The 24,814-nt window shown below is 46.7% G+C and overlaps 1 protein-coding gene across 3 annotated transcripts in view; it reads left to right on the top strand.

Annotated features, from left to right (window-relative positions):
• The window catches only part of TOPAZ1 (testis and ovary specific TOPAZ 1), a 1,878,688-nt gene that overhangs the window by 1,555,720 nt on the left and 298,154 nt on the right, over positions 1–24,814 (top strand). For all 3 annotated transcript variants that reach the window (XM_085630596.1, XM_085630595.1, XM_085630594.1), the window contains one exon: positions 13,141–13,305. In XM_085630596.1, the coding sequence (XP_085486722.1) occupies positions 13,141–13,305 (165 nt within the window). The remainder of the gene's footprint in view (positions 1–13,140; positions 13,306–24,814) is intronic.

The raw sequence follows: 24,814 nt of genomic DNA, 5'->3' as shown, positions 1-24,814 counted from the left end.
AGCATATTCGGCCATAGGTTTCAATCAATCACTTGATGGGCATGCTTTTGAAGCACTTTTTGTGACCTTGAGTAGCAATTATTTGGTTGTGTGTCATTAGAGGAAAGCAGAGCGCTGTCGTAGGTTAGGAAAGTCACCCTCTATGGTTGTCTCAATGAACTTTGAGATTCATGAAAACACATAGAGATGGTAGAAGTGGAAAAAAAAACAGACTGGAAAATTACAGGACCTTCTTATGAAAACAAGAGATATGTTCTTTCAGTTTAAATAAATCATAAAAGTGAAAATAATTACATGTGCACCAGGTGAGTGTCAGGCACCGCCTCTCTCACAAGTAACTTAGTAGGAGGTAGAAACCAAATTAAAGAAATCATATGTTTCGAGGAACATAAACTAAAATCTAAAGGTAGTTATGTAATGAGCAATCAGGCATCATAGGCAGTGTAAGGGAGTTTCTAGACAATAGAGCCATTTTGGTGCTTTTCCTTCAATGCCTATGCAGGATTTAATGGTAATAGCACAGTGTTGAATTTGGCAGACACGATAAGTATCACTAAACATTGTTAAGGATTAAAAGGGCATTGTGATCTATTTGTAGAACGGTGGGTTTTGTGATACATCCAGGCTTAAAGCTTAATGCCCAGTTGGTAGCTTTCAAGAATAAGATTGCTATCGACGTTTTAGTTAAAAGGCTAGTGTTCAATCACTATTTCCACAAAGTGGAGACCAGTATTGATACAAAAGCTGTTAACGTGCTCCATATCTGTGTATTGTACAGTTACTGATGTTTGGCACCAGCTCAGCACAGAGTTAATATTAATATTACAATGGCTACAAGAAGACATAAAAGCTGCTAGTAATGTATACATCTGAAAGAGACACGCTAGTGATAGATTCCTTACCTTAGAATATCCCCAGGCGTCAGACTTGATCCGAAAAGTTTTCGTCAGCAGTACCCCTGCGCATTGGTAATCGTCGTCGTATGGCTCCGCCTACGTCGCTGGCGTCGGAGCTGCTGAGATGACGTCGTCGGAGCTACTTAGATGTGCCCACGCGCGCTGGCGTCAGTTCTTTCTTTTTCCACGCAGCAGCACAGATCCGAGAGAGCGCGGTACCCCTAGTTGAAAAAGTTTTAACTTGGTTTCTGACAGCTTGTTTTCTCGAGTACTTGACTCCTGGTGCAGTAGGGATGCCCGAGTTTAAGTCCTGTAGGGCCTGCCGCTGAAACATGTTGGTACCGGACCCGCATGACGTGTGTCTCTCTTGCTTGGGGCACGCCAATGACCCCAAGGCGTGCCCCGATTCTCAGGCCATGGCGCCGGAAGCTTTTCTGGAGCATTCCCTCAAGTTGTTGGAGGTCCAGCATCGGTTCCGCACCGATCGAGGTCCAGATCCCGTGGGAGGTCGAGAGACCGATCGCTGAGCCATCAGCATCGCTCGTCTGAATCGGGGACAGGTAAGTCTAGGCGCCATAAAAAGTTGAAGAGGAGACGTCGCTCTTCCTCTACCCCTCACTGGTCGTGGGACGCGGTGGAGGGGCGAGCGGTCACTTCCCCGCGGCACCGTTGTTGCCTGCGGCCTGCCCACCCTTTCAGGGACTGCACGTGACTTCGGACAAGGTGCAGGCCTTTGTGTTGGCCTCGCGTCATTTGTTTGCCCCGTCGGGTCCCTCCGGAGCGCCTTCGGGCCCTGCGGATCCGTCAGGAGGGTCTGCCTCCGTGCCGCCGCCTTTGGCCTCGGCTACGCTGGCACCATACCTTGCGGCGGCGCCGGGTCTGGATCCGGCCTCGGCGCCACAGCTCACGCCAGACAGGGCTGAACCGGGACTGGTATCTTACCCCCCCCCCCCCCCCCTTCCATTACTTGGTGGGGAGTTTATCCCATTTCCCAGGGCACCTCGTCCTTACCGGCCTCTTCAACAACCGGTGGACGAAGGGGAGTACTGGGAGGGATCTGAGGACTCTCTTGCAGCTGAATACGAGGATGAGCCTGAATGGGAAAGCGATGTGCAGGGTCCAGTAGATCTGGATTTCTCTCCACACCCTGGTACTCTGTCCCCTTCTTCCGTGGCTACGGAGGAGGTTGGGACTTTTTCAGTGGTGTTGCGTAGGGCGGCTGAGGCTCTTAACCTCAAGCTCCCTTATGTACCTATCAGGACCAATCTCCTGACTGAGGTGCTGCATCTGCAGTCGTCCTCTGTGGAGCCGATGCTGCCCTTCAATGAAGCGCTTACCGATAACTTGTTGAGCACCTGGAACAAACCTAACACAGGAGTTCCTGTGGACAAGGGTGTGGCACGCCGCCATCGCCCGGCGCTGGCCGATCCCAGCTTTCTCACACAACACCCGACGCCTAAGAGTCTGGTTGTCCAGGCTTCTGCCTCGCCGAGTGCGTTCCCTTCTACTCCTCCGGACAAGCAATCTAGGAAACTGGAGCATTTTGGGAAAAAGATTTTCACTTCTGCCAGCTCCGGGTTGCGGGCGGTGAATACTGCGTGCCTGCTAGGCCGCTATTCTCATTCTGTGTGAGACACCGTGGCATAGGTGCTGCCTCAGTGCCCTGAGGAAGCACGGGCAGTTCTCTCCCAAGCCATTACCGAAGGGAGAGATGCTGCAAAATGTACTACCTGTTGTGGGCTTGACACAGCCAATTCTCTCGGTAGGGCACTTTCCACAACAGTGGCACTCCGTTGTTATGCTGGGCTCCGAACTACTGGCTTCTCTGGGGATGTCCAGAACACCTTGTTGGACATGCCCTTTGATGGCACACGCCTCTTTGGTGATAAGGTGAATAGCACCTTGGAACGCTTTAAGGACTATCGGGATGTGGCCCAGTCCTTGGGTCTCGCCACCACATGTACTCCCTTGGGACCCGCTTTTCGCTCCTTTCGAGGTCAGGGCGCTCAGGCGCGTTACTTTCAGACTCGCAAGCCAGCGCAGCCACAGTCTTAGCGCGGACGTGGGACCCGCCGTGGTGGGTTCCGAGGACAGTGGGCGGGTCAACCCACCACCTCCCCTGCCGCCGCCTCTAAACCTTCCTAGTCCGGTGTTTCAGACCCACCAGACGCCAGTGGGTTGCAGGATTCGCCATCTGGCGCTCCATTACCTCGGACAGGTGGGTTCTGCAAATAGTCCGAAGGGGCTACTCCCTCCCCTTCGAGTCTACCCCTCCAGCCATGCCACCTCAGTACCACCGTATGTCGGGTGATCACTTGTCACTTCTCCAGCAGGAAGTTGCGGCCCTCTTGGCCAAGGGGGCCACAGAGCGTGTTCCGACACCAGAAGTAGGTTGTGGTTGTTATTCCCACTACTTTGTGGTTCCAAAGATGGACAAAGGCCTGCGGCCTATCTTAGACCTTCAGAACGTCAATCGCTTCCTCCGGGAGGAGAAGTTCAAGATGCTCACGCTTGTTCAGGTCCTGTCTGCCCTAGACCCACAAGACGGGCTGGTAGCGTTGGACTTGCAGGATGCTTATTTTCATATTCCCATCCTGCCAGCCCACTGACATTACCTACTGTTCATGGTGGGCCACGAGCGCTTTCAGTGCACCGTGCTCCCTTTCGGCCTTACCAGCACCCCTCGGGTGTTCACGAAAGTGATGGCGGTGGTCGCAGCTCATCTGCGCAGATCAGGGGTTTCAGTCTTTCCCTATCTCTACGACTGGCTGTTGAAGGCGGGCTCGCCCCAGGCAGTCGTCTCCCACCTCCAGACTACGGCCGACCTCCTTCATTTGCTGGGGTTTTCCATCAACGTGCCGAAGTCGCACCTGATTCCCTCTCAGAAGCTCCTCTTCATCGGAGCGGTTCTGGATACGGCGCAGTTCCAGGTTTATCCTCCCGAACAGCGAGTCCGGGACATTCGGACTATGATTCCGATCTTTCGGCCCTGGTCCTGGGTTTCGGTCAGGAAGATCCTGAGGCTGCTAGGCCTCATGGCCTCCTGCATCCTGCTAATCGATCATGCCAGATGGCATATGCGGGCTCTGCAGTGGGACCTGAAGTTCCAGTGGATGCAGCATCGGGGGAACCTGTCCGACTACGTCCAGATCTCGGAGGGCAGTGCACAGGACTTGCAGTGGTGGCTCACGAACCAGCGTTGGGTCAGCGGCAGATCCCTCTCCCTTCCCCAACCGGAGCACACAGTAGTGACAAACTCGTCCCTCCTGGGATGGGGTGGCCACATGGGAGAGGCGGAGATCAGAGGCCTCTGGTCTCCGGCGGAGTCCAAGCTCCATATCAATCTTTTGGAGCTCAGGGCAATCCTACTTGCACTGAAAGCATTCCTTCCCTCTGTCAAGGGGAGAGTAGTGCAGGTGTTCACAGACAACACCACCGCCATGTGGTACTGCAGCAAACAAGGCGGCGTGGGGTCTTGGACCCTATGTCAAGAGGCTCTCCGTCTTCACTCGGAGTTGGTACAAGGCCTCTTTCAGCAGTCGGGAGAACCTTGGTTAGATCTATTCGCCACCGAAGAGAATGCGCAATGTCAGCAGTTCTGCGCGTTGGAGTTTCTAAGGCGGCACTTGCTAGGCGACGCTTTTCGTCACGAGTGGAGTTGCGGTCTGTTGTACGCCTTTCCGCCTATACCACTTCTGCCCAGAGTACTGAAGAGGATCAGGCGCGACCGGGCCCAAGTCATTCTTGTGGCACCGAACTGGGCTCGAAGTGTTTGGTCTCCCGAGCTACTCCGTATGAGCGTGGATCCCCTGATCCGACTGCCCCTTCGGGAGGAGCTCCTGTCGCAGCAACCGGGGACAGTCCTCCACCCGAACCTGTCTAGCCTCCACCTCCTTGCAGGGAGAGTGAGCGGCGACAGTTGATTCCATTTGACTTGCCTCCTGAAGTCTGTAATGTGATTCTGGCAGCCAGGCGTCCCTCCACTAAAACGGTATACGCCTTTCGGTGGAAAAAATTTGTGGCATGGTGCACAGCGAAATCTGTAGATCCTCTTGCTGCCCCTCTTTCTGAGGTCCTATTGTTCCTTCTTTCTTTGGCCCAGCAGGACTCTACTCTGGGCACTATCAAGGGCTACCTTTCTGCTCTTTCAGCCTTGGGCTGCCTGATCAGCTCTTTTCAAGTCCCCAGTTGTCAATAGATTTCTCAAAGGCCTTACTCATCTTTTCCCTCCTATTCCTTTTGTGATGCCTCAATGGGACTTGAACCTGGTTCTCTCATACTTGATGTGCGCTCCCTTTGAGCCTCTTCATAACTGTCCTTCGCTTAACTTTGAAAACTGTCTTCCTGGTGACCATCACATCCGCTCGGCGGGTGAGTGAGTGATCTCCAGGCTCTTTGCTGCAAACCTCCTTTCCTGGCAATTCATCCGAACAAGGTTGTGCTTCGACCGCGTCCCTTCTTTCTACCAAAAGTAGTCGCTGCCTTTCATCTTGGGCAAACTGTCACTCTGCCCACTTTCTTTCCGCCTCCGCACCCTTCAAGAGGAGATGCTCCACCGTCTGGAGCCACAACATGCGCTTTCGTTCCATCTCAACCGAACACAATAGTTCCGGGTGGATGACCAGTTCTTTGTTGGCTGCGTGGGCGCCAGAAAAGCCGGGCTGTGCACAAGCGAACTATCTCCCGATGGGTTGTCTTGTGCATTAAAGACTCTCTGGCTAAAAAGGAACCTCCGGTTGGGCTGCGCGCCCATTCTACCCAGGCTACAGCAGCTTCTACAGCATTGGGACACGGTGTCCCCCTGCAAGACATCTGTCAGGCGGCCACATGGGCCTCGTTGCATACTTTCACTAAGCACTATTGCCTCGACAGTCAGGTACGTAGAGACTGCTTCTTTGGCCGTTCGGTTCTCCGTGACTTTCTGGTGTAATCTCACTTCGTAGACCCACCACGGGGTTGGTATTGCTTGGGTGTGTATTCCAAGGTAAGGAATCTATCACTAACGTGTCTCTTTCAGATGCACAAGTTACTTACTTATCTGTAAGAAACATTAGTTAGTGATAGGTTCCTTACCACCTGCCCATCCTCCCCGTTGTGCGAACTGTTCTCTATGGTTCAGGTGATCCCTTTCGGGGCCCTAGTTCTATTGCACCAGTAGTCGGTCTCTGAAATGGCTCTGCGCTCCTGGCGCGGAAAAGTTGTGTACAGAACTGAGGTCAGCACGCTTGGGCGTGTCTAAGTAGCTCCAACGTCATCTCGGCGGCTATGACACCAGCGACGTACGTGGAGACGTACGACGACGCCTACTGATGCGCAGGGGTACTGCTGACGAAAACTTTCCGGATCTAGTCTGATGCCTGAGGATATTCTAAGGTAAGGAATCTATCACTAACTAATGTCTCCTACAGATATATCGTTACACAAGTAAGTAACTTGTGCGTTGTGTTACTTCTGACGACTTGCCAAGAATGTCGTGCCAGTGATGCTCTGTTTGCTGTTGAATGTGTTAGAAGTGTGCCCTAAGTACCTGACATCTGTTCTCTAATGGAGAGCAATATTATGGGGAAACTGAGTGACTTCTTCAAACTCCTCATACACAGTTTGCACATAGTTTCTAAGGACACCTTCCATTTAAATAAATCATGAACACTACCTATTAGCACACTAACCTTTGTGGGTATGTATAATAAGTCTAGCAGTAATAGTGATATTGGTGATACACCTTACTTGCCTTCTTGTCATTTGCATAGCTCCAGCATTAAGCAAAGGATCATTATTAACATAAGACTGTCCCTCTCCTGGCTGATATAAATCTGTTCCATTGATATAGTTACCGGTCATAGTCTCCCAAAGTAACCTGCACGCATTTACACCCCTGGTGCAGACACACCCATCCCATGGGCAATTCAGAACCATATTTGCTGTACATTTGGATTCGATTGATCTATACATAGTTCTCCATATACGGCACCCGTTATTGACACTATTTAAATTCAGGAATACCACAAAATGACTCCTAATGTTTGGTTAAGAATAACTTCTTTGCTACAATTATGCAAAGAACACTTCATTTTTAAACTGAAATTGTACTGTTATTTGGGTAAGTGCTGTTGCTCATGCCAGTAGTCCCCCTTCAGATGACTCCATTGATTATTATGGGTTTTTTTTAAGTCCAAAAACTTATCTAATAAATGTCAAAAAATATATTTAGTACAGTCAGAACCCCTTTCAGAGGGCCACGTGGCACGCAGGGGCTACTGGGCCCACCTGTGGTGGTTGAGGCCTTTAACCCCTGATGTCCCGGGTCCCGACCTACTATGGATCCTGCTCAACTGGCCCAAGTACCTCTGTCTCTGAGTGGTAGCTGTGGTCGATCAGTCAAGACTCCCTAGATACAGGTCAGTGTATGCGACTCATAACTCAGTGCCAACAGTAGAAACAATACATCTATGTGCAACCAAATACTTGCTTTTATAAGAAAAGGTTGTATTTGGCAGTTTGGTATTGGCAGCCCCTCCTGACTTATGGAATTGCTGTGGTATGTGGTGATATGGGCGAAGGCTCATCCTGCATAGACAGTCATAAGTCCTGCCCTCCTTGAAATGATATTTAATGGTGGGCTCCCTCGGGCATACTGGGTCACCTCATCGGGCGATGCTGGTGTAGCAAGACCCACACACAGCTCCGTCTACGGCGGCCCTCTCTCGGCATACGAGGGTTGCCAAAAACAATCCTGCACACGGACGGCGGCCCGATGGGTGCTCAGGAGAATTCTCATACAGGGAGTCCTCACTGTAGAGCTCCCCACTAGACATTTCCCCCTCCAACACGCTCCTATTCCTTACAGGTCTTGGAAAGCAGACAGGCACTGGTGCTCCAGGCTAGGTAGTCTTGGTTTCCCTGGGTGATGCCCCCTAACCCGGACAGAAAACTAGCAGGCCTGGACTACCAGTTGTGATCATTAACAAAAGTCTTGCAGAGCTCCCCTCTTTCCACAACCCGTATTGCTGCTTGGCAGATGACACATTTTTGGGGACTCCGCCTCCCCTCCCCTGTATTCCTTTTCCCGACACCAAATGTGATTTAGTGTCTGGGATTTGAAGATTTATTTTGGTTTTCTGCTTCTTTTCAAGTGGCAGGTCTACTTTTCATCATCTTTCATGAAAGAGGTCCGTCACAGCAGGCATGACTCCGAAGCTGATTGTCCACAGCATAATTCATGGGAGTGACCAGAGTTTTCACCTGGATGTCAGCCACAGTGATATGTGCCTCAAAGGGTTAAACGTGGACCCCCAGTCCTACTCTTTATGATTCTCTTTTCACCCCTATCTCCCTTTGTTAGATGTGTCCAGGCCCCTTCCTTGTTGTCTATCAGTGAATCAAAGAGAAATCTTTTGAAATTTAAAGGAGAGTCTCTTTCTTTCCCTCCAGCGTATCCCCAACCAGATTACAGGAATGCAGCAATACACAAGAAGTGGATTCCTCTCCACTTCCTGTCTTTACCAGGCAGGCCTGGGCTTCCCAAAATGGAACCCAGTGTCCTCCATGCAAAGTACCATTGTAAGCACACTTACTGAGTGTACTTTCACATCATTCTTGCAGTCCAGTACTATTCCTTCATGCGTTGTACCCTTACATGTACCCATGCATCTGGCACATACACACTCAGTGTGCGCACAATGTTCAGCAGTGAAGCTTTTCTGTATTTAACCAGGGTGTGCTCTTTCCAAATGCACATACTGCCTGCACACACATTGACTATGTGCGTGCTGCACAGCACTTAACCATTCATAATGTACTCCATGCTAGCACACATACATTAAGCACATGCTTTATCCACTCATGCACTCAACAGCACTACACCTTTCATGAAGTGTATTCCTTTCGGTATAAATACACCCAGTACATGTACTAAATGCACATGCACTGCACAGTAATTCTCCATCCTTGTACTGCACCCTTCCCAGGCACACATTCAACTAATGCAGAGTCACTGCCTTTGCGCTGTTTAGCACTCCACATCTACCTGATGTAGGTCAAGGGTGAGTTAAGCACACCGTAGTGGAATTTTCAAATAGGTGAGTGAGCTGTAGGCCTTACTCCAGTTGCACGAGGTTAAAAGGTCCTGTTCACTACTGCTGCTGCATGCTGCCACTACCGTGCTTCTCTACTCTTGGTGAAGATGATAGCCTTCTACCACTAGGAGGATAGAGCTGTGGGCACCCCTCCCAGTGCAGCAAAACCGCAGTCTGTGAAGCAGACCTATGTCATGATGTACACCCTTCATCCATATTCTCCCATGACAAAAAAATTAACATTAGGAATCCAGACAATTGTACAGTTGGGCACTCAGTGCAAGTGTGCATGTCTCTTACAATGCAGATTACTTTTCTGTTCAATTACCTCCAGCTAAGTCAATTGTATATTTAAGAGATGCCCTAACGTTCTAATGATTCACAATATGCCATTGCCAATCTCTCTACTGCCCCAGGTACACATTCCAGACCTCTTACGAATGAAAAGAACCCCATTGTGATGAATGCATGTGCTTCTCCTGTACTTTATCCTCCAGCTCACAGTTTAGTCCTTGCCTCTTTCATTTCAAAGGAATTCAAAGCACCTACTTCCATGCTTGTAGCTCCTGGTACCACCACCCAAAATCATTGCATGTATAAAACCATTAAGTGCAATGTTCCGCTGATATGCATTTGTAACATCACATGTTTTGTAACCCTAGCATGCAAGGCATTTTCACATCCTATTCGACTTCCCTGTTGTTTTCTAGATTATTATGCATAAGACCATTTGCCGCACAACACATTGGTTAGTGCTGTCCGGTAGTACCATTTAGCTTGGTCACCATTACCACATGGGCCAGTTTGAATAAAGCATGTTTACACAATCATATTATTTTATATGCTGATGCCACAATAAAAGTAAGAATCCTTTTACAGTACTCCTATGTAACATTCAGCACATTGCTTCCATTTTGTATTGTTCGGTTAATACCTCACAGTTCATAAGTGACCATCATATTGTGCCCTGGAACCAGTATGTTTCACAGTGTAGACAAACCCTCCTCTTTATGTTCTTGCACAGTCCGGGCATGTTGCCTTTAAACGCAAAATAACAAACAGCAAAGCGAATGCTTTAATTCATCTCTATCACTTGTGGTCCTCTAGGCGACATTGTTTTCCGTGTACCATGTCACGCTAGACAGAGACTAATCATATGCAAATTTGTCTTAATCCAGCTGCAGTAGGGGCAGGCCAGGTCATATTCCTTTCAGACAAGAACAAAAGTTAACCCGGACCAGTTTTAGCTTATTAAAGAGTAATTGGTGAGGTATTGCTTGAATCCTATGGTTGGTTCAATGGCCTCTTCTGGTCTTTGGGTAGTGTGGAATCCTCCTGTAGGCTCAGGTTTTGTCTCCTTTTGCGAAGACCATGTCCACTTCACAAGTAGAGACTCTGGCACTCCTCCCAACTCAGCACCTATCTGTCTTTATTTCACAGAATGTAGCAAAGAAGTAGGTGTTCCAGGCGTAGATTTGACCCTGGTAACTTAGCCCATCTTTACCTGTGCCCAGTAAACTGATAGTTGAATCTGTTTCCCTGCACTACTCTGTTTTCTGGTCACTCTTGTAGTCTTATGCAAAACAATGTGGCCTGGCATCTTTAGTACTGTTGAATGGTTGCAGCTGACCTGGACCCTACTCTAAGCTAGATTTCACACTTGTGTCAGCTTTATAATAGAGATGCCTGTATTGATCTGGTATGATTAGTTGCCAATGTTATACCACTTTTAGCTATTTAGGCCATCATCCTATAGGTCATTGATTTAAATAAAGAATCAGAACACTGTAGCACGTTAATCCTTCTATAATTGTGTGAAACTCTTTACATTCCCAGCATCGCTAAACCTGTATCGCCAATGCTTTCCTTGTCAGGGCAGATTTAACTGTATAAATTCTAATTGTGACTATCATGGTCTTGCAAGGATCCCTAAGATTCGTCGCATGAAAATAGGCGGAAGGACCTTCTCCTAACTCAAACCAGCGGCTTAGAACAAACTTCCTTTTGTGCTACACTCTGGAGCTGCTACCGCTTGTTTAAGAAAAAACTAAAAACCTGGCTCTTTCAACAAGATTAGTTTATCTCATTGCATCTCTTGGAAGACTGAAAGCTCAGCACTTGGACACTCAATGGAGTAACTGTGCTCTCTAAGTTACATTTCATTAATTCATTCCTGGTCTTTAAAATTACACAATCCTCCCAATTCAGATCCTGTGAATTACATAAAATCAAAATTATAAGAAAGTGCTCGTTGAAAGGTAATTCTTGTCAGAAACACATTATTTACTTAATAAAACTGTTTTTCATATTCTGCATCGCCATGGAACCATATTTCATGTATACATTTGAGAATCCTCATTTAGTCATTCACTGCTATTGTATTTGCTGAATTCAATTATATCTCCTTTCATGTAGTATTGCAATTCAGATTTGCTTCTTATAAGTGAATCAACATCACAGCACGTACTTGCATCATATAATGCCATTAAATAATAAAATAATGTTACCACTGTCCTTCAGATCGCAATAAAAGAGCTCAGTACCTCTGATGTATTCCCTCACAATTAATTTGTCTATAGCGGGCATATATGCTCATCCTAAATATCTCAGTTATGATTTTCTAATAACTATTTATCTATATCTTTATGTATATACCTAATATATATATATCCCAGTGTCGGTCAGCACTCTGTGGTTATAGTTAGGTCATTAGGTGTGTTGCTAATAACTTATGCGCTGTTTGGCGAGTCTCCACAAAACTTTCCAAAAAGTGCTCTTTTTTGACTGGTTTATGCATGGAAAGTTTCAGGGAGATCCGTCAAACAGGGGCAGAAAATAAAGTGGCGACCCAAAACGCAAAGTCACCATGCATTTTTCATGGACTTCTTTAAGAACCACTACAGCAAAAACCGGTGAATGTAATTATACCAAATTTGGCAGGAAGCTAGATCTTGGTTCGCAGTTTGTGCTTTTTGTGATTTGGTGTAGCTCCATTGAGTAATTTTTTTAGAAATTAAGGTTAAAAAATATGTTTGTATATCTGGACGGTTGTATCTGCAAGAGTTTCGCAAGGCTCCCACGGGAAAATGGAGCGTTCAGATGGCCCATGGAGCTTTTTTCCCTTGGGCCAATTTTCTCCTGTGGGAGTCAGACTCCCGCCGGTGCAAACTCTCTGATTAGCTGAAAGCAACGTGAGAAAAATTTTGCTGGCAGTCATTACAGTATTCTCAGACTTAGTCCCTTGTCCTGAAATCAGGGTAGGGATACCTAGCCCTCCCAGCCCTGTGAGGTAGGACCCAGAGAGAGCAAGCGGGCCTGCTTGGAGCATGCTTATGATCAACAGATTACTCCTGCCCACAGGGAGCAGCATAAACAGCCGGGAATGAGTTCCCTAGGACCACATGAGGCTCAGGGATGGGAGCCACACACCTCCCCTTTTTATTGGCTTGGACCTGGGAGATGGGATCATCTGAGACATTCCTCTAACCAACCATCAGGGAGGGATTGCTTTGGTTTCTATTCTAGAGTGAGGAGTCCACGGTAAGAAGTATCCATCAAAAGAACAAGTTAAATACCTCTCTGTTCCATGGAGTGACTGTTTTTTAAGATGTAAAAAGGTCTAAAGTTAGTGCTCCGCACCCAGCTGCCAAAAATTGTTCAGTCTGCGAGTCTGAGGGCACAGAAATGAAAAAAGACAAGTAACTGAGGCCTCCGCCAGGGTTGGCGCTTTTAGGTTGTTCTGCTCAGTCACTTCGATGGTGGAGCGGCTTCAGCACAGAGCCGCACGTCGCCATCTAGCGGCGCATGGGAGCACGGCTATTGAGAACATTTTCCAGACCCCTACTGGCACCTGGGGAGTATTTAAAGGCAAGAAATCTCCTGTTAGAAACCGTATCCACCAGGAAGAGTGTTACTGATGGAAGAAACTTGTTTGTTGTGTATATTTCTCAGTAAAAATGATTGAAGCCTAAATAGAAACATATGTTCATATTCTGTGCAGTGTGATATATAAATAACGATAGTGAGGTTTAATATGTCCTTCCTGTTTCTATCTTTGTGGGGTATCTGCCTAAAGCCAACTCTTGTTATTAATTTCCCCTTATCGATGACTGAAAAAGCGGTTTATTTTCTTACTTATTTATTGAGTCTTTTAACCTGTTTTCCTACAGAATCGGAATGGGTAATAAGTACACCTCTCTGGCCTTGTGAAAGAATGGAGGTCCTGAATAGACATAACCTGCTTTGCATGATCGCACGTCAGTTAATAGAGAAGAGTTTATATCAACAAACATTTGACGTTCTGCAACATTTGCCTGGTTTACAAGATGCTACTGGTAAGCATAAAAGGCACATCATTTTAACAATATAGCTTTTGTACATCTACGTATCTGCAACGATCTGCTTAAAATTCTCACTGGATCAGGCAAACCTGGATTGCGCTGTGCACACTGTGAATAGCATTGGTTAAGATCAATTCCAATGTATTCCAAAGGATGATGTTTTCTATTAGCTATTTAGCTGTTTATTCTTTTGAAGGTTTACTTCTTTTTCATTCATTTATTCTTTTATTCTAACTCTTTCTCATTCTCAAGTTTGGTAACCCAGCCTCCTCGTGAAGAAATCAGGAACTGTTTTCATACCTACTAATACAGAGCCATGTGCTGTAGTACTGTGCATGCCCCCATCTCTGCAGAAGAACGCATGATCAACAATTCCGTGTTTTTTCACCCGTCTTTGTCAAGCACACACTGCTTCTCTTGCACTCAGAAGTTCCACCTGCAGGCCTATTCCATGTATATTTTGTTTTTATCTTTTTGTGCGGTTTCTTTTAACATCCTCTTTACATTTTCTTGGGCAAAAAATGCTTCAGTGCTCCAGTATGCTATGTGTGCATTGTGCCATTAGCTCTTTGCAGCACCTGACCAGCTCTGCATGAGGCTTCTGGGACAGTCATCTGTGCAGCCCTGTGCTCTGGTGATGCTGTTGTGGGTATGTGTGCCATAGGAACTACCTGCAGAACAAGGAGGCACTGATTCCAAAGGAGACCTAGGATCTCATCAGGAAGAGTGATCAGGAGAAAAGTAGGAGGCGTGGCCAGTAGCGATGCCGTGAAAGAAGGCATGACCAGCAGCGATGCCGTGAGACCTTGCGGCTTGGAGGCCGGAGCTTGGACTCCCACACCCGCCATCCATCAAGATATCCGCATCACATCTGAACGTCAGACTCCCAACACTTGCAATACAGCTGTCTCTTTTGTGGATTAATGCCACCTTGATCGATGGGTCCCATGAGCGTACAGCGGCAGCCGATTCCGAGATGGCACCCAGGCTACCCTGAGGCCCATGTTGAAGTTGGCAGCCCGCGAATGGCCAACGGCACCCGCCGGGGGCACAGAGAGGAGCGGTGCAGAGAATCCGCACAGGTGGGGGGTTGCTGGCTGTCCACCTAGGACCATTATATTCAGTCCTCAATTATAGGGACTGGGACGCTCTCCTGCAGGAAGCCCGAGACCGCAAAGAGACTGTGGTACTGTTGCCCGATTACACGATACAGGTCCAAAAGCAATGCTAATCTTTTAAAGTTTGAACTTCAAATATATGATGTGCTTCCCAGCGAGACTTAAAATATTGCACAGAAGCAAGTCCCACTTCTTTACAGACCCCTAGCAAGCATGGAACTCGCTAGTGACCCTGGATGCACAAAGAGCACCGTGGCAGACCCGTGGCAGTGAAAGGAGGTTGCAGGGGAGCAGAGATCAACCGCACAGGCACCCGGAATGTGGTGCAGCAGCAAAGAGATGATTTGTAAAGGTACTATGCTGATGACACCCAAATCTACCTTAAGGTGTCTTCGGCACACAACATCTCAATCCTCAACACCACTCTCAACTCTATCCAAAAATGGATGTCAGCTCATCAACTCATTCTGAATCCTTCCAAAACTGAATTCCTCCTTCTCTCTACCTCACTCTCCTCCTCCTGTTCAATCTTGGATGGATAAGATGAATTTACTTAACCACAAACATTTTGCTGTCGTCAGCACTAAATCCCTTGGTGTCATACTAGACGAAAGGCTCAATCTACACTCCCAACAATTGATGGACAGAAAGCAGAACAATGTCATCCATTCACCCCAGTGCAGAGATCTGGGCCTAAATCCATCGTTTTTGTGCTCACCATGCCATTCCAATTTGAACCCAGCCATATGCAAATCAGTCTTGACCCTGTGCCCAATGGGAACAATCCAGCCCAAACTTCCAGGCCAGATCCTCCCTGGATTGGAAACTGTCATCCTAGGACCTGTGTCGGGGTTTCACCCCTCATCAGCCAGGATAGCTTGACTCCAGTGGCATGGAGAGCATGGGACCTGTGTCTGGGCATACCCATCACACTTGGGGTGAAAAATGCAAAGAGAACAATTGATGGTCAGAATGCTGAACAATGTCATACATGCACCCCAGTACAGCTTGTTTCCGGTTCAGGGAAGACCTGGCTTGGCAGTTCGGGCTGGACAGTTCCCATGAGGCACAGGGTCAAGACTGATTTGCAAATAGCTGGGTCTTAACTGAGGTGGCGAAGTGAGCTAAAGAACGATGATGGATTCCACTTAGATCTGTGACTGGGGTTGAGTGTGTGAAAAGTTTCAGCACTCCGTCTATCATCTCCTTGTGTTTGCCCTAAGTTGGCAGGGTATGCCCAGATGTTGGTCCTGTGCTCACTTTGCCACTGGATTCAGGATAGCCTGGCAGATGAGGGGTGTTACCCCGAAACCGGTCCCAGGAGGCTTGTTTCCGGTTCAGGGAAGACCTGGCTTGGCAGTTCGGGCTGGACTGTTCCCATGAGGCACAGGCTCAAGACTGATTTGCATATAGCTGGGTCTGAACTGAGGTGGCAAAGTGAGCTAAAGAACGATGATGCATTCAACTCAGATCTGTGACTCGGGGTGAGTGTCTGAAAAGTTTCAGCACTCCGTCCATCATCTCCTTGTGTTTGCTTCAATCTACACTCCCACATCAATTCCATTGCAAAGAATGCACTTACCAACTGCACCTTTTCTGGGGGATTCAACGGTTCTTTCTGGAGCAAGACCTAAAAACATTGGTTCAATCTCTGGTTCTCTCTAGATTGGACTATTGCAATTCTTTCCTTGCTGGCCTCTCCAAATCCCACCATCCCCCTCTTAAAGCCGTACTTCATTCAGTGGCTCGTTTTATTTATGAGGCCAAAAGAAATGATCACATCACACCCATACTGCTTTCTCTTCGATGGCTTCCCTTCGGAGCAAGGTCAATCTACAAGACTGCCTGTATCATCCACAAAGCCTTGCACACTTCCTCCCCTCGATACCTGGCGAATAAACTTAAAATCTCAGGCGGCTTTAGATCTTCACATAATGCTGAAAACCTATTGCTCGAGCCCCCCTACTTTCAAAAGGGAAAGATCTATGACTCAATCCTTCTCAGGCAATCCGGTTAGAATCTGGAACTGGCTTCCTCCATTACTCCGAACCACCACCTCTACCCGGACTTTCAAAACAGACCTCAAATCTCTTCTCTTCCAAAGACACTTCCAGAATTTATACATCTCTTTTCATGTCCATCAAGGCTGCTTGGCATTCGCCTGAGCCCAGTGTTGTAAATATGTATTCTATGCCTGTACTAACCTAATCCTAATGTTTGTGTTTTTGTTGTTGTTTGTTTTCTGATTGCCACGTCTTATTTTATTTTACTTTTTCAGCCATCCCGTTTGTATCTGTAACATGTAATTATGTAAATCTCCTCATGTAACGTACTTGGTTCTATTTTAAAGCACTCTGACACCTTTGGGTAAAGTCCGCGCTATAAAAAAATGCATTAAATAAATAAATTAAAATACTAGGCCGGGTGTAGAGCGGGGACTCGGACTAGGACTCGCAGAACTAGCTCCACGTGCCACAGAGTGTGGACTTAAAAAAAAAAAAACTACACCTTGGAGACCTTCCACTGGCGGGGCCCTGAGCACTGCGTGTCTGCAAGTGAAGGAACAGAAACTGTCCATTTTTTTCATGGTTTAATAGGCAGGGCCGGTCCTAGAACTTCTGGGGCCCCGAGCGAAAGGTAAGATGAGAGGCCCCTCTAATTTGCATGTAACATCACAAGAAGTGACATCGCAGGAATATTGATCTTATTTGGAATCACTGAAGAGACCTAATGAGGATAACAGTAACATGGACAAAAAGATAACTATACAAGTGAAATAAGTCCATATATTTTAAAACTATCAAAAGGGGTTACATTTGTCACATTGGATGGAAAACTTAGTTGTAGACCTCACAGATGGTTATTTTTTACTCCATGTTAACTGATTGTTTCCAGATGAGTGCATGGTAAAAGAATTCCAGTTCTGTCTCATAAAGGGGAGAGATCCTGTTGAGGTAATGAGAGGCGGGATCATTCAAAATATGAAATTAAACCAGAGAAAACCCCTTACACCATGGATATAGTCCCAAATTTCAAAAGGCTCAGATATCTTTCCATGCCATTATTGTGCCACCTTAGGATGACATTAATTCTTAGTAAAATATTTTAACGTATATCTTCTCACCAGTATCCCGCACACACATGCTTGTAGGGCAATCTTTTTTGTATGTGGCCTCTTTACTTGCCAGAATTATTTTAAGTGCAACAACACAACACATGTAATACAAAAATACAAGAACCCATTGCAAACAAATAAAGATTGTACATTAATAAAAAAGACTTAAAACAACCGAGACCACTACTGAATCATACACAGACTTTGAAGTATGCTGCAGATTCAAGGGGCTTTCAAATCAACATTTTTGATTTGGTGTTAGAACTGTAGGAAGTGGTAGTGGCCGTCTTTAGTGGTGGTGGAGCCCTGTGCGACAAGGTTTGTTAGTACCCCCCAATGACTCCCTCTGCCACCGTTTCATTCACTACCACCCTTTAACAGTGCCCCTCAAGTCTGCATAACCACATTCTGACTTAGATGCATTTAATTTGATTTACAGCCCCACTGATACCAGTGTAGGGTGGCAGATCACTTTTTATCACACACAGTAAATTACTGTATAGGAAATGTTACATAAGACAAAGGACTACAAGGTGTAGGAGTCACATGACAATCATACTAGTAGGCAGTATAGTTTAATAGTCATTGGTCTGGGGAATCACAAACTCAGAATTTAAAATGAGATACCATGGTTGGGGGTTCTCTTTAACAACCAGAATTGATTTATATCCAAATGAACCCTTTTTGCAACATTAGGATAAACAAAGACTGGGGAAAAAACATAATGCTCTAATTTATACCTTCCAGTTTGCATGCAGCTCTAAGATGATAGTTAATAGCTCACAGTTCCATGTTAGGATTTTGACTTCTAAACTGCAAGTAACAAAAAGATCTCACTGACAAAAGCAGTAACGCACTGACATATTTACATTATGTGTACATTATGTATATTTTGTGATCTGCATGTTCTTTGCAGCAGGCACATTACCCTCTGCACTACCTTTTCACGAGTCAAAGCATACACTTGTCAAACCTCCATCTCTCACTCTAGGAAGAACATTAATCACCAGAGTTATTACATTGTTATTGTTGCCGATAATTGGTGGAGTCCAGCAAGGGGGCAGCAAGTGCTTTTAAAAACTTAACATACTTGCAAACATGACAGCCCCACCCGCAGTCAGCGCTCAGTGCGATCTCACCGGTCGCACCGCCTGAGAGCCTCCCTGCTCTAGGGTCCTGTGACCTCAGTGACAGAGTGACTGTTGCTTAAAGGTTTGCTGCTTCGTAGGCCTGCCCGCAAGCCTGGAGGTGAACTTCAGTATGGACTGTGGTGGACAGGCCTTCAAGGTTAACCCATACTTGCCACTGCTAGGGTCCACCTGCTGGTGCTAAGACACCAGGGCTTGTAAGGTCTAGAGGGGCCTTCTATGGTTTAGCATTGGAATGTGCTCCCTCAGGAGAGTGGTTTGGTGGGCTGGTCATGAAGGCTGAACCTGGTTCCCCAGTCCCAAATGTGTCCGCTCTGACGATAGTGCCACATCCTATTGAGAGAAACTCGCACTGCCTTCAACTACAACCCAATTGTGCCTCGCTATAAACACCTGGATGCGACTCAGTTCAAATGACCCACTAGACAAAGAGTCATATGCTGCCTAAAAAAAGAAAGTAACAACATCCTGGATAAAGCTAAAACCCACGAGAATGTGAGATTAATTAACGCATGTGAAATCTAAGAAGGAACAACATAGTTACCTTAACGCTTTTGCACTTATTATTCAGAAATCAGTGAGTGCGTTTGCCTGAAAAGTTAACTACAGGGCCCAGAAGGGACCCGTTTCAATGTCCATTACTTATAGCCTTACAAAACGTAAGCAGTATCGTTTAAAAAGGCCACATCCGGAAACAGAGAGCCATGGTACACATTTTGTTTTCCAATCCACCCAGCAATCGGGCATTACAGTACCTCCAGGAATGGCGCACTTCCCCACCCGGGGAAACAATGTTCAAAGAAAGACCAGCAAACAAAAGTAGCGCTTCTCTCAAAAACTCTGTAAAGTGGCGCTAATGTGTTTTGGGTGTGAATAAAATCAATCAGGCCAATTTGCGACCCACTCTGTCTTGCTTTATTTTGTTATTTTTCACATCTTGAACCTTTTATTTCTCTCCATTCCGAGGCTGCACTTTGGAATAAAAAAATGTCCAAGACATTTGCAGCTAAAGTGTTTTTCTTTTTTGGATCCATTTCACAGAGGAACAAATAAACGAAAGGAGAGAAAAGAGAGAGTAATGGCTACAAGGCCCAGGGAAGGAGGCCTAGTGGAAATGGACCTTGCAGCTTGCTCCAGTGCTTTGGGGCCCCGGGAAGGGGGGCCCCTGCCCTACCACCGGCAGTTCTACATACATTTTAAATGGACATTCATGTAAAAAAAAAAAAAAAAAATTCTACGGGTGATGGAAGGTTAACAAAGGCCAGTTAGTTGATCTGGCCGCTCCCTCCACTCATCTCTCCTGTGTCCGGCTGATCCTGGAAAGAAAGGGCCCCCCTGTCTCCTAGAAACAAAATGCAGAAAGGGCGCCTAGATTTGTACTTAACAGAAGCGCTGCCCTGCCCCTGACACTGTGAGTCAAAATAATTGCTGCCCCATTCTGTTTGTCCCTTCCTCCCACCCCTGCATCCCCAGGAATGCCACCGCACCCTGACCAGCAAGGTCAATACATCTCGCATTGGTAATGTGATTGTGCAGGGGGCCCTGGAGGAGCAGGTGGGCTAACTGTGAAAGTTTGGCCTTTTACAGTGAAGCAGGCCCTCTGTTTTTTAGCTGAATGTGAGGCCCTGGGCAGCTGCCATCAATGCCCATGCCTAGCGCCGGCCCTGTTAATAGGTATAAGCATCGCAGCCTTATGCAACACTGATCGGACAAGGTGTACTTGGGAGGGTTGCGCCGATGAAGATTGTCTGGCTCGGGTACAAAATGCAGTTTATAGTTAATGTCAGCGCCGGTATACCCTGTTGGGTAGCTGCGCGCTTTATAAATGTAAAATACAAATACAATGTAATTTTTAATGTTTGTATGCACGTCACTGAGAGACAAGGTAAGGGACGGGGGTGCGGAGCCCACTTAGGGCCAATGAAAGACGCTGTAAGGATGGTCACCTTGAACGTCAGAGGCCTGAAAAACTACATAGAGAGAGCAAGAAGGGGTGCGAATCTGCACAAGTGGGGGATCACAATAGCGTGCATACAGAAGACACACCTCCTTCCATATGAAATTGAGACACTGCATAAGAAATGGACTGACACCTTGTACCACGCCAGTTCTAGTTAACATGCCAGGGGCATGGGGATCTGTCAAGCGAGGTGACAGTCACACAAATATATTGTATGTGCTTTTGTATAGTCGCCCCTTGATGGTGTCCGGGCTGTATGCTCCCAACACAGATGACCAGACGTACTACGGCACAGTATTTTTTGGCCGCCACAATGCTCTGAATGGGCAACTTTAACTGTCTGCTGAATGGCGCTCTCAGTCGCTCCCGCCCAACCCAGCTTATAAGCAGCCGCAGGGTATGCAAAAGTCACTAGGGAAAGCTATGGCACACTTGGACACAGTAGAGGTGTGGTGCAAGCAACACACACACTCTTAAAAATCCTCGCACTATGTGCAAGCGACCAGCACATACACCAGAATATACATGGCCCTGCTAGATCGGTCGAACGTTCCCTCATCATAGATATACAACATAAAAGCAGACTACTATCTAACCGCTCCTTAATTCAAATATCGCTGCACAAGATGCAAGGCAGCAATACCCACTTGGCCACTGCCGACTCAGGTGCTGCTGGACACAATGTTCCGACAGGAAGCACGTGAAACCAATAGATCCTACTTTGTGCGTAATGCCACCTTCCCGAGCTTGAAATGGGAGGCAATGAAAGTGGTGGTCCATGGCATGACTATGGTGGGGGTGTACTCAAAGAAGAGCGTCCTGGGTGACCAGATTGCTGCGGCCAAAAAACACCTCAAACAGAAGCAAGAGCTGCAGCACAGAGCTGCAGCAGCCTTGCCGTTGGCCCTGCGACTGGCCATGATCTTATATCAACAATATTAGAACAAGCATTTGTAATGCAATAGGGCTCGCATTTACGCGAGTTTGAGCTATTGACATTGCAAATGGCAATGGCTTTTATTCTTGTTTTCGTTTTTGAAACATAAATAAAAGTCATTGTCATCTGCAATGTCAATAGCTCAAACTCGCATAAATGCGAGACCTATTGCATTGCAAATGCTAACGGCTGTCCTGCAGTTCCCCCGGGGCACAGGCAGGCATCCACTTCTGTGAGGACAGCTGATCTCAGCAAAAACACAGAAGTGGATGCCTGCTTGTGCCCCAGGGGGACTGACATTAAAAAAAAACACGAAGCGGCGTTTTGTTGCTATGGCAACAAAATGGCGTGGGACTGTCCACATTCCCATGGACACGCGCATACTGTTTGCAATGGACAAATGGTGAGAGCAGCCTTCTTTGTTCATTGCTGACGAGTGCATAAGAGCCCTCGCAGAATTGATTATGTGAGAAGTTGGCCTGGCATATGCTGGTCACTAGTTATAGTGGCCACCTTGCACCAGTCCAATTCGACTCTTATGGTAGATAGGTTTAAGACAACTTTTTAAAGAAAGCTATCCTAGTGGTAGCTGTGGAGAGCAGCCTTCAGGCTAAGTCTCCGAGGAATATAAAGCAGCTTGTTTAACCCTATAATCTCTTGAATTACCAAATGAAAGGACACCACACATGTATATATATCAAATATATATGTATTTATTTCTAGACACACTCTACTAATCTCTTTATGAGATTAGAAGTCAGGAACACATTCAAATATCAACGTTTCACAATAAGTTAAGCACAAATATGGCTGGGGCCCTAGGGGCGTACCAGACAATATACTAAAAAAGAGGTTTAGGAAAGTCGACTTGCAGAATGACAAGGCCTAGGGCCTGTAGAATCGCTGGGGCTTCACTACTGCAGTGAAAGCAGGTAAGTATCTGGGATCAGTCCTCAATACTCCACCTGCAGCCTCAACCTGAAGGGTTCCCCCGACCGAGACCGGAGCTGGTAAGAAAACCCGACGCAAGAAGACTCCCCTGCACCCGATGCTCCACGTTTTTGGGTGGACCAACCAACGGTGTCCAGACATCTCTGAAGAATTCAACTTACCTCTCCAGCCATTGATCGTCTTCAGGAAGTCTCCCTGCCGGAGCCTGCAGCAACTTTGCCAAACCGAAGGTCTCCATTGAACAGCACAGGGCACCCACGTCTCCTTAGCAACCTACACCTGGCTACACCTGTGTCGCTGGTGGTGTACTTCCTGTGCTGATCGTTAGCCCCTGCAGTGCTGATCTTAACCCCAGAAGCTTTGCTTGCACACCTGAGTGGCCTGCTCGTATGCAGACCCTAACCGTAGGCCCTCTAGCCCTATTGGCTAACATTGGGCCCCTTCACTCTGCACCCGGCTGCCCCTTTGCCGCTGGTGGTGCAACTCGAGTACCTATCTAGACCTTGGGGCACCTTGGTCCTATCCCCCAAAGCTACTACGTGTAAGACGTTTACTTACCTGCAAAACTGATAACCATTTTTTCCCATGGGAACCCATGTTCTGAGATTTTGGGCCTAAAATGATGATCTAACTGTTGGACTGTTGTTTTGTATGGGAAAACAAACTTTAACTCAAAGCCAAGAAATGTCTTTCTCACCTTATATTGTGAGATCCTTAGGTGTGGTATCTAGGGATACCACCCCCAGTGCACAAAGTAACTTGAAAGTATTCTAAAAGTAATTACTGTGTAATTCAAACTGCTTTTTAAAGTGATACTAACCTGTAACAATTGCAAATCCATACTCAATTGCATTTCAGTGTACAGGTTTACGATTGAAAGTATATTTTACCTACCTGTACCAAGTCCTGCTTGGTTCTAGAAATAAAATACAAGTATACCGTTTTTTATACTTACCCAATTGGTCTGGATTCAGTCTCTGAGTGTGTGTATCAGTCTTGATTGAGTTAATACAATAAATGCTAAACACACCCTCTGGATACGCCGACTGCTCACCCACAGTACCACAAAGAGAGCTGTTAGTACTTATCTAATGTAGCCTCTGCTATACCTCTGGGACTCCTTGGACTATACCTTACTTTGGTGTAGTATATACAGAGCCAGCTTCCTACACGTGCACAAACTTTAAAGAGCGGATCGAATTTGGGAGGCACCCAGGCCTCAGAATTAGCAATCCGAAATCTGTAATATACCCTGTAGGGACATTAAGTGACACAGCAAGGGAGCACCTCCCTGAGCTGGGAATACCCTGGGATCTTACATCATGTAGATATCTAGGAATGCAAGTGACAGACGACTGAGACAGACAGATTACGTTAAACTGGGCCAAGCTTTTGTTGGAGACACAGCACAAGCTTCATTACTGGATATCCCTCTTTGTCCATGACAAGCAGGATAGCCATAGCGAAAATACTGATACCTCCCCGGCACCAGTACCTCTTCCAATGTGACGTTTCCAATCCCTTGCAACATACTCATGAGAATTAAATCTGCACTGATCGCATTCATAAGAGTGGAAAAGCAGAGCGAACTTAAATGGAAACTGCAGTGCACATTCGAACAAGGCAGACTTCGGGTCCCAGACCTCGATGCGTCTAACCAAGCATCACAATTACAATTCATGGCAGGTTGGTATAGCGCAGAAGCCACCATAAACAGCTCTTCACTACGTGGCTCCAAACTGCACTCAGAACTCACGCCAGCTATATGTAGAAAGAGAGGCACACAAAAGGCAGATGAAAGGATCCTGAAATTGCCTCGGCACCAATACATCTTCTAATATAGTATGTTCCCAATCCCTTGCAACATACTCTTGAAAATTAAATTGGCACTGATCACATTCATACGAGTGGAAAAGCGGGGCAGAGTTAAAATAAAAACTGCAATGCACATCCGAACAGGGCAGACTTCAGGTCCCAGACCTCAATGCGTACTATCAAGCATCACAAATACAATTAATGGCAGGTTGGTATGGCACAGAAGCCACCATAAACAGTTTTTTACTACGTGGCTCCAAAACTCATTTAAAACTCACACCAGGTATATGTAGAAAGAGAGGCACACAAATGGCAAATGAAAGGGTCCTGAAGTTGTCCCGGCACACGGATAACAAAGGAAACCCCATTATGGCATATCCCTGAGTTCCAACAATTAGACAGATGTATGCATGAGAAGCTGGATGGTGAGGTATGAGGAGATTTCTGTACTGCGGGAGA

This window comes from Triturus cristatus, chromosome 10, assembly GCF_964204655.1.
Source record: "Triturus cristatus chromosome 10, aTriCri1.1, whole genome shotgun sequence".
Lineage (NCBI taxonomy): Eukaryota > Metazoa > Chordata > Amphibia > Caudata > Salamandridae > Triturus > Triturus cristatus.
The sequence above is the reverse complement of the archived record's forward strand: the minus strand, read 5'-3'. Positions and strand labels throughout refer to the sequence as shown.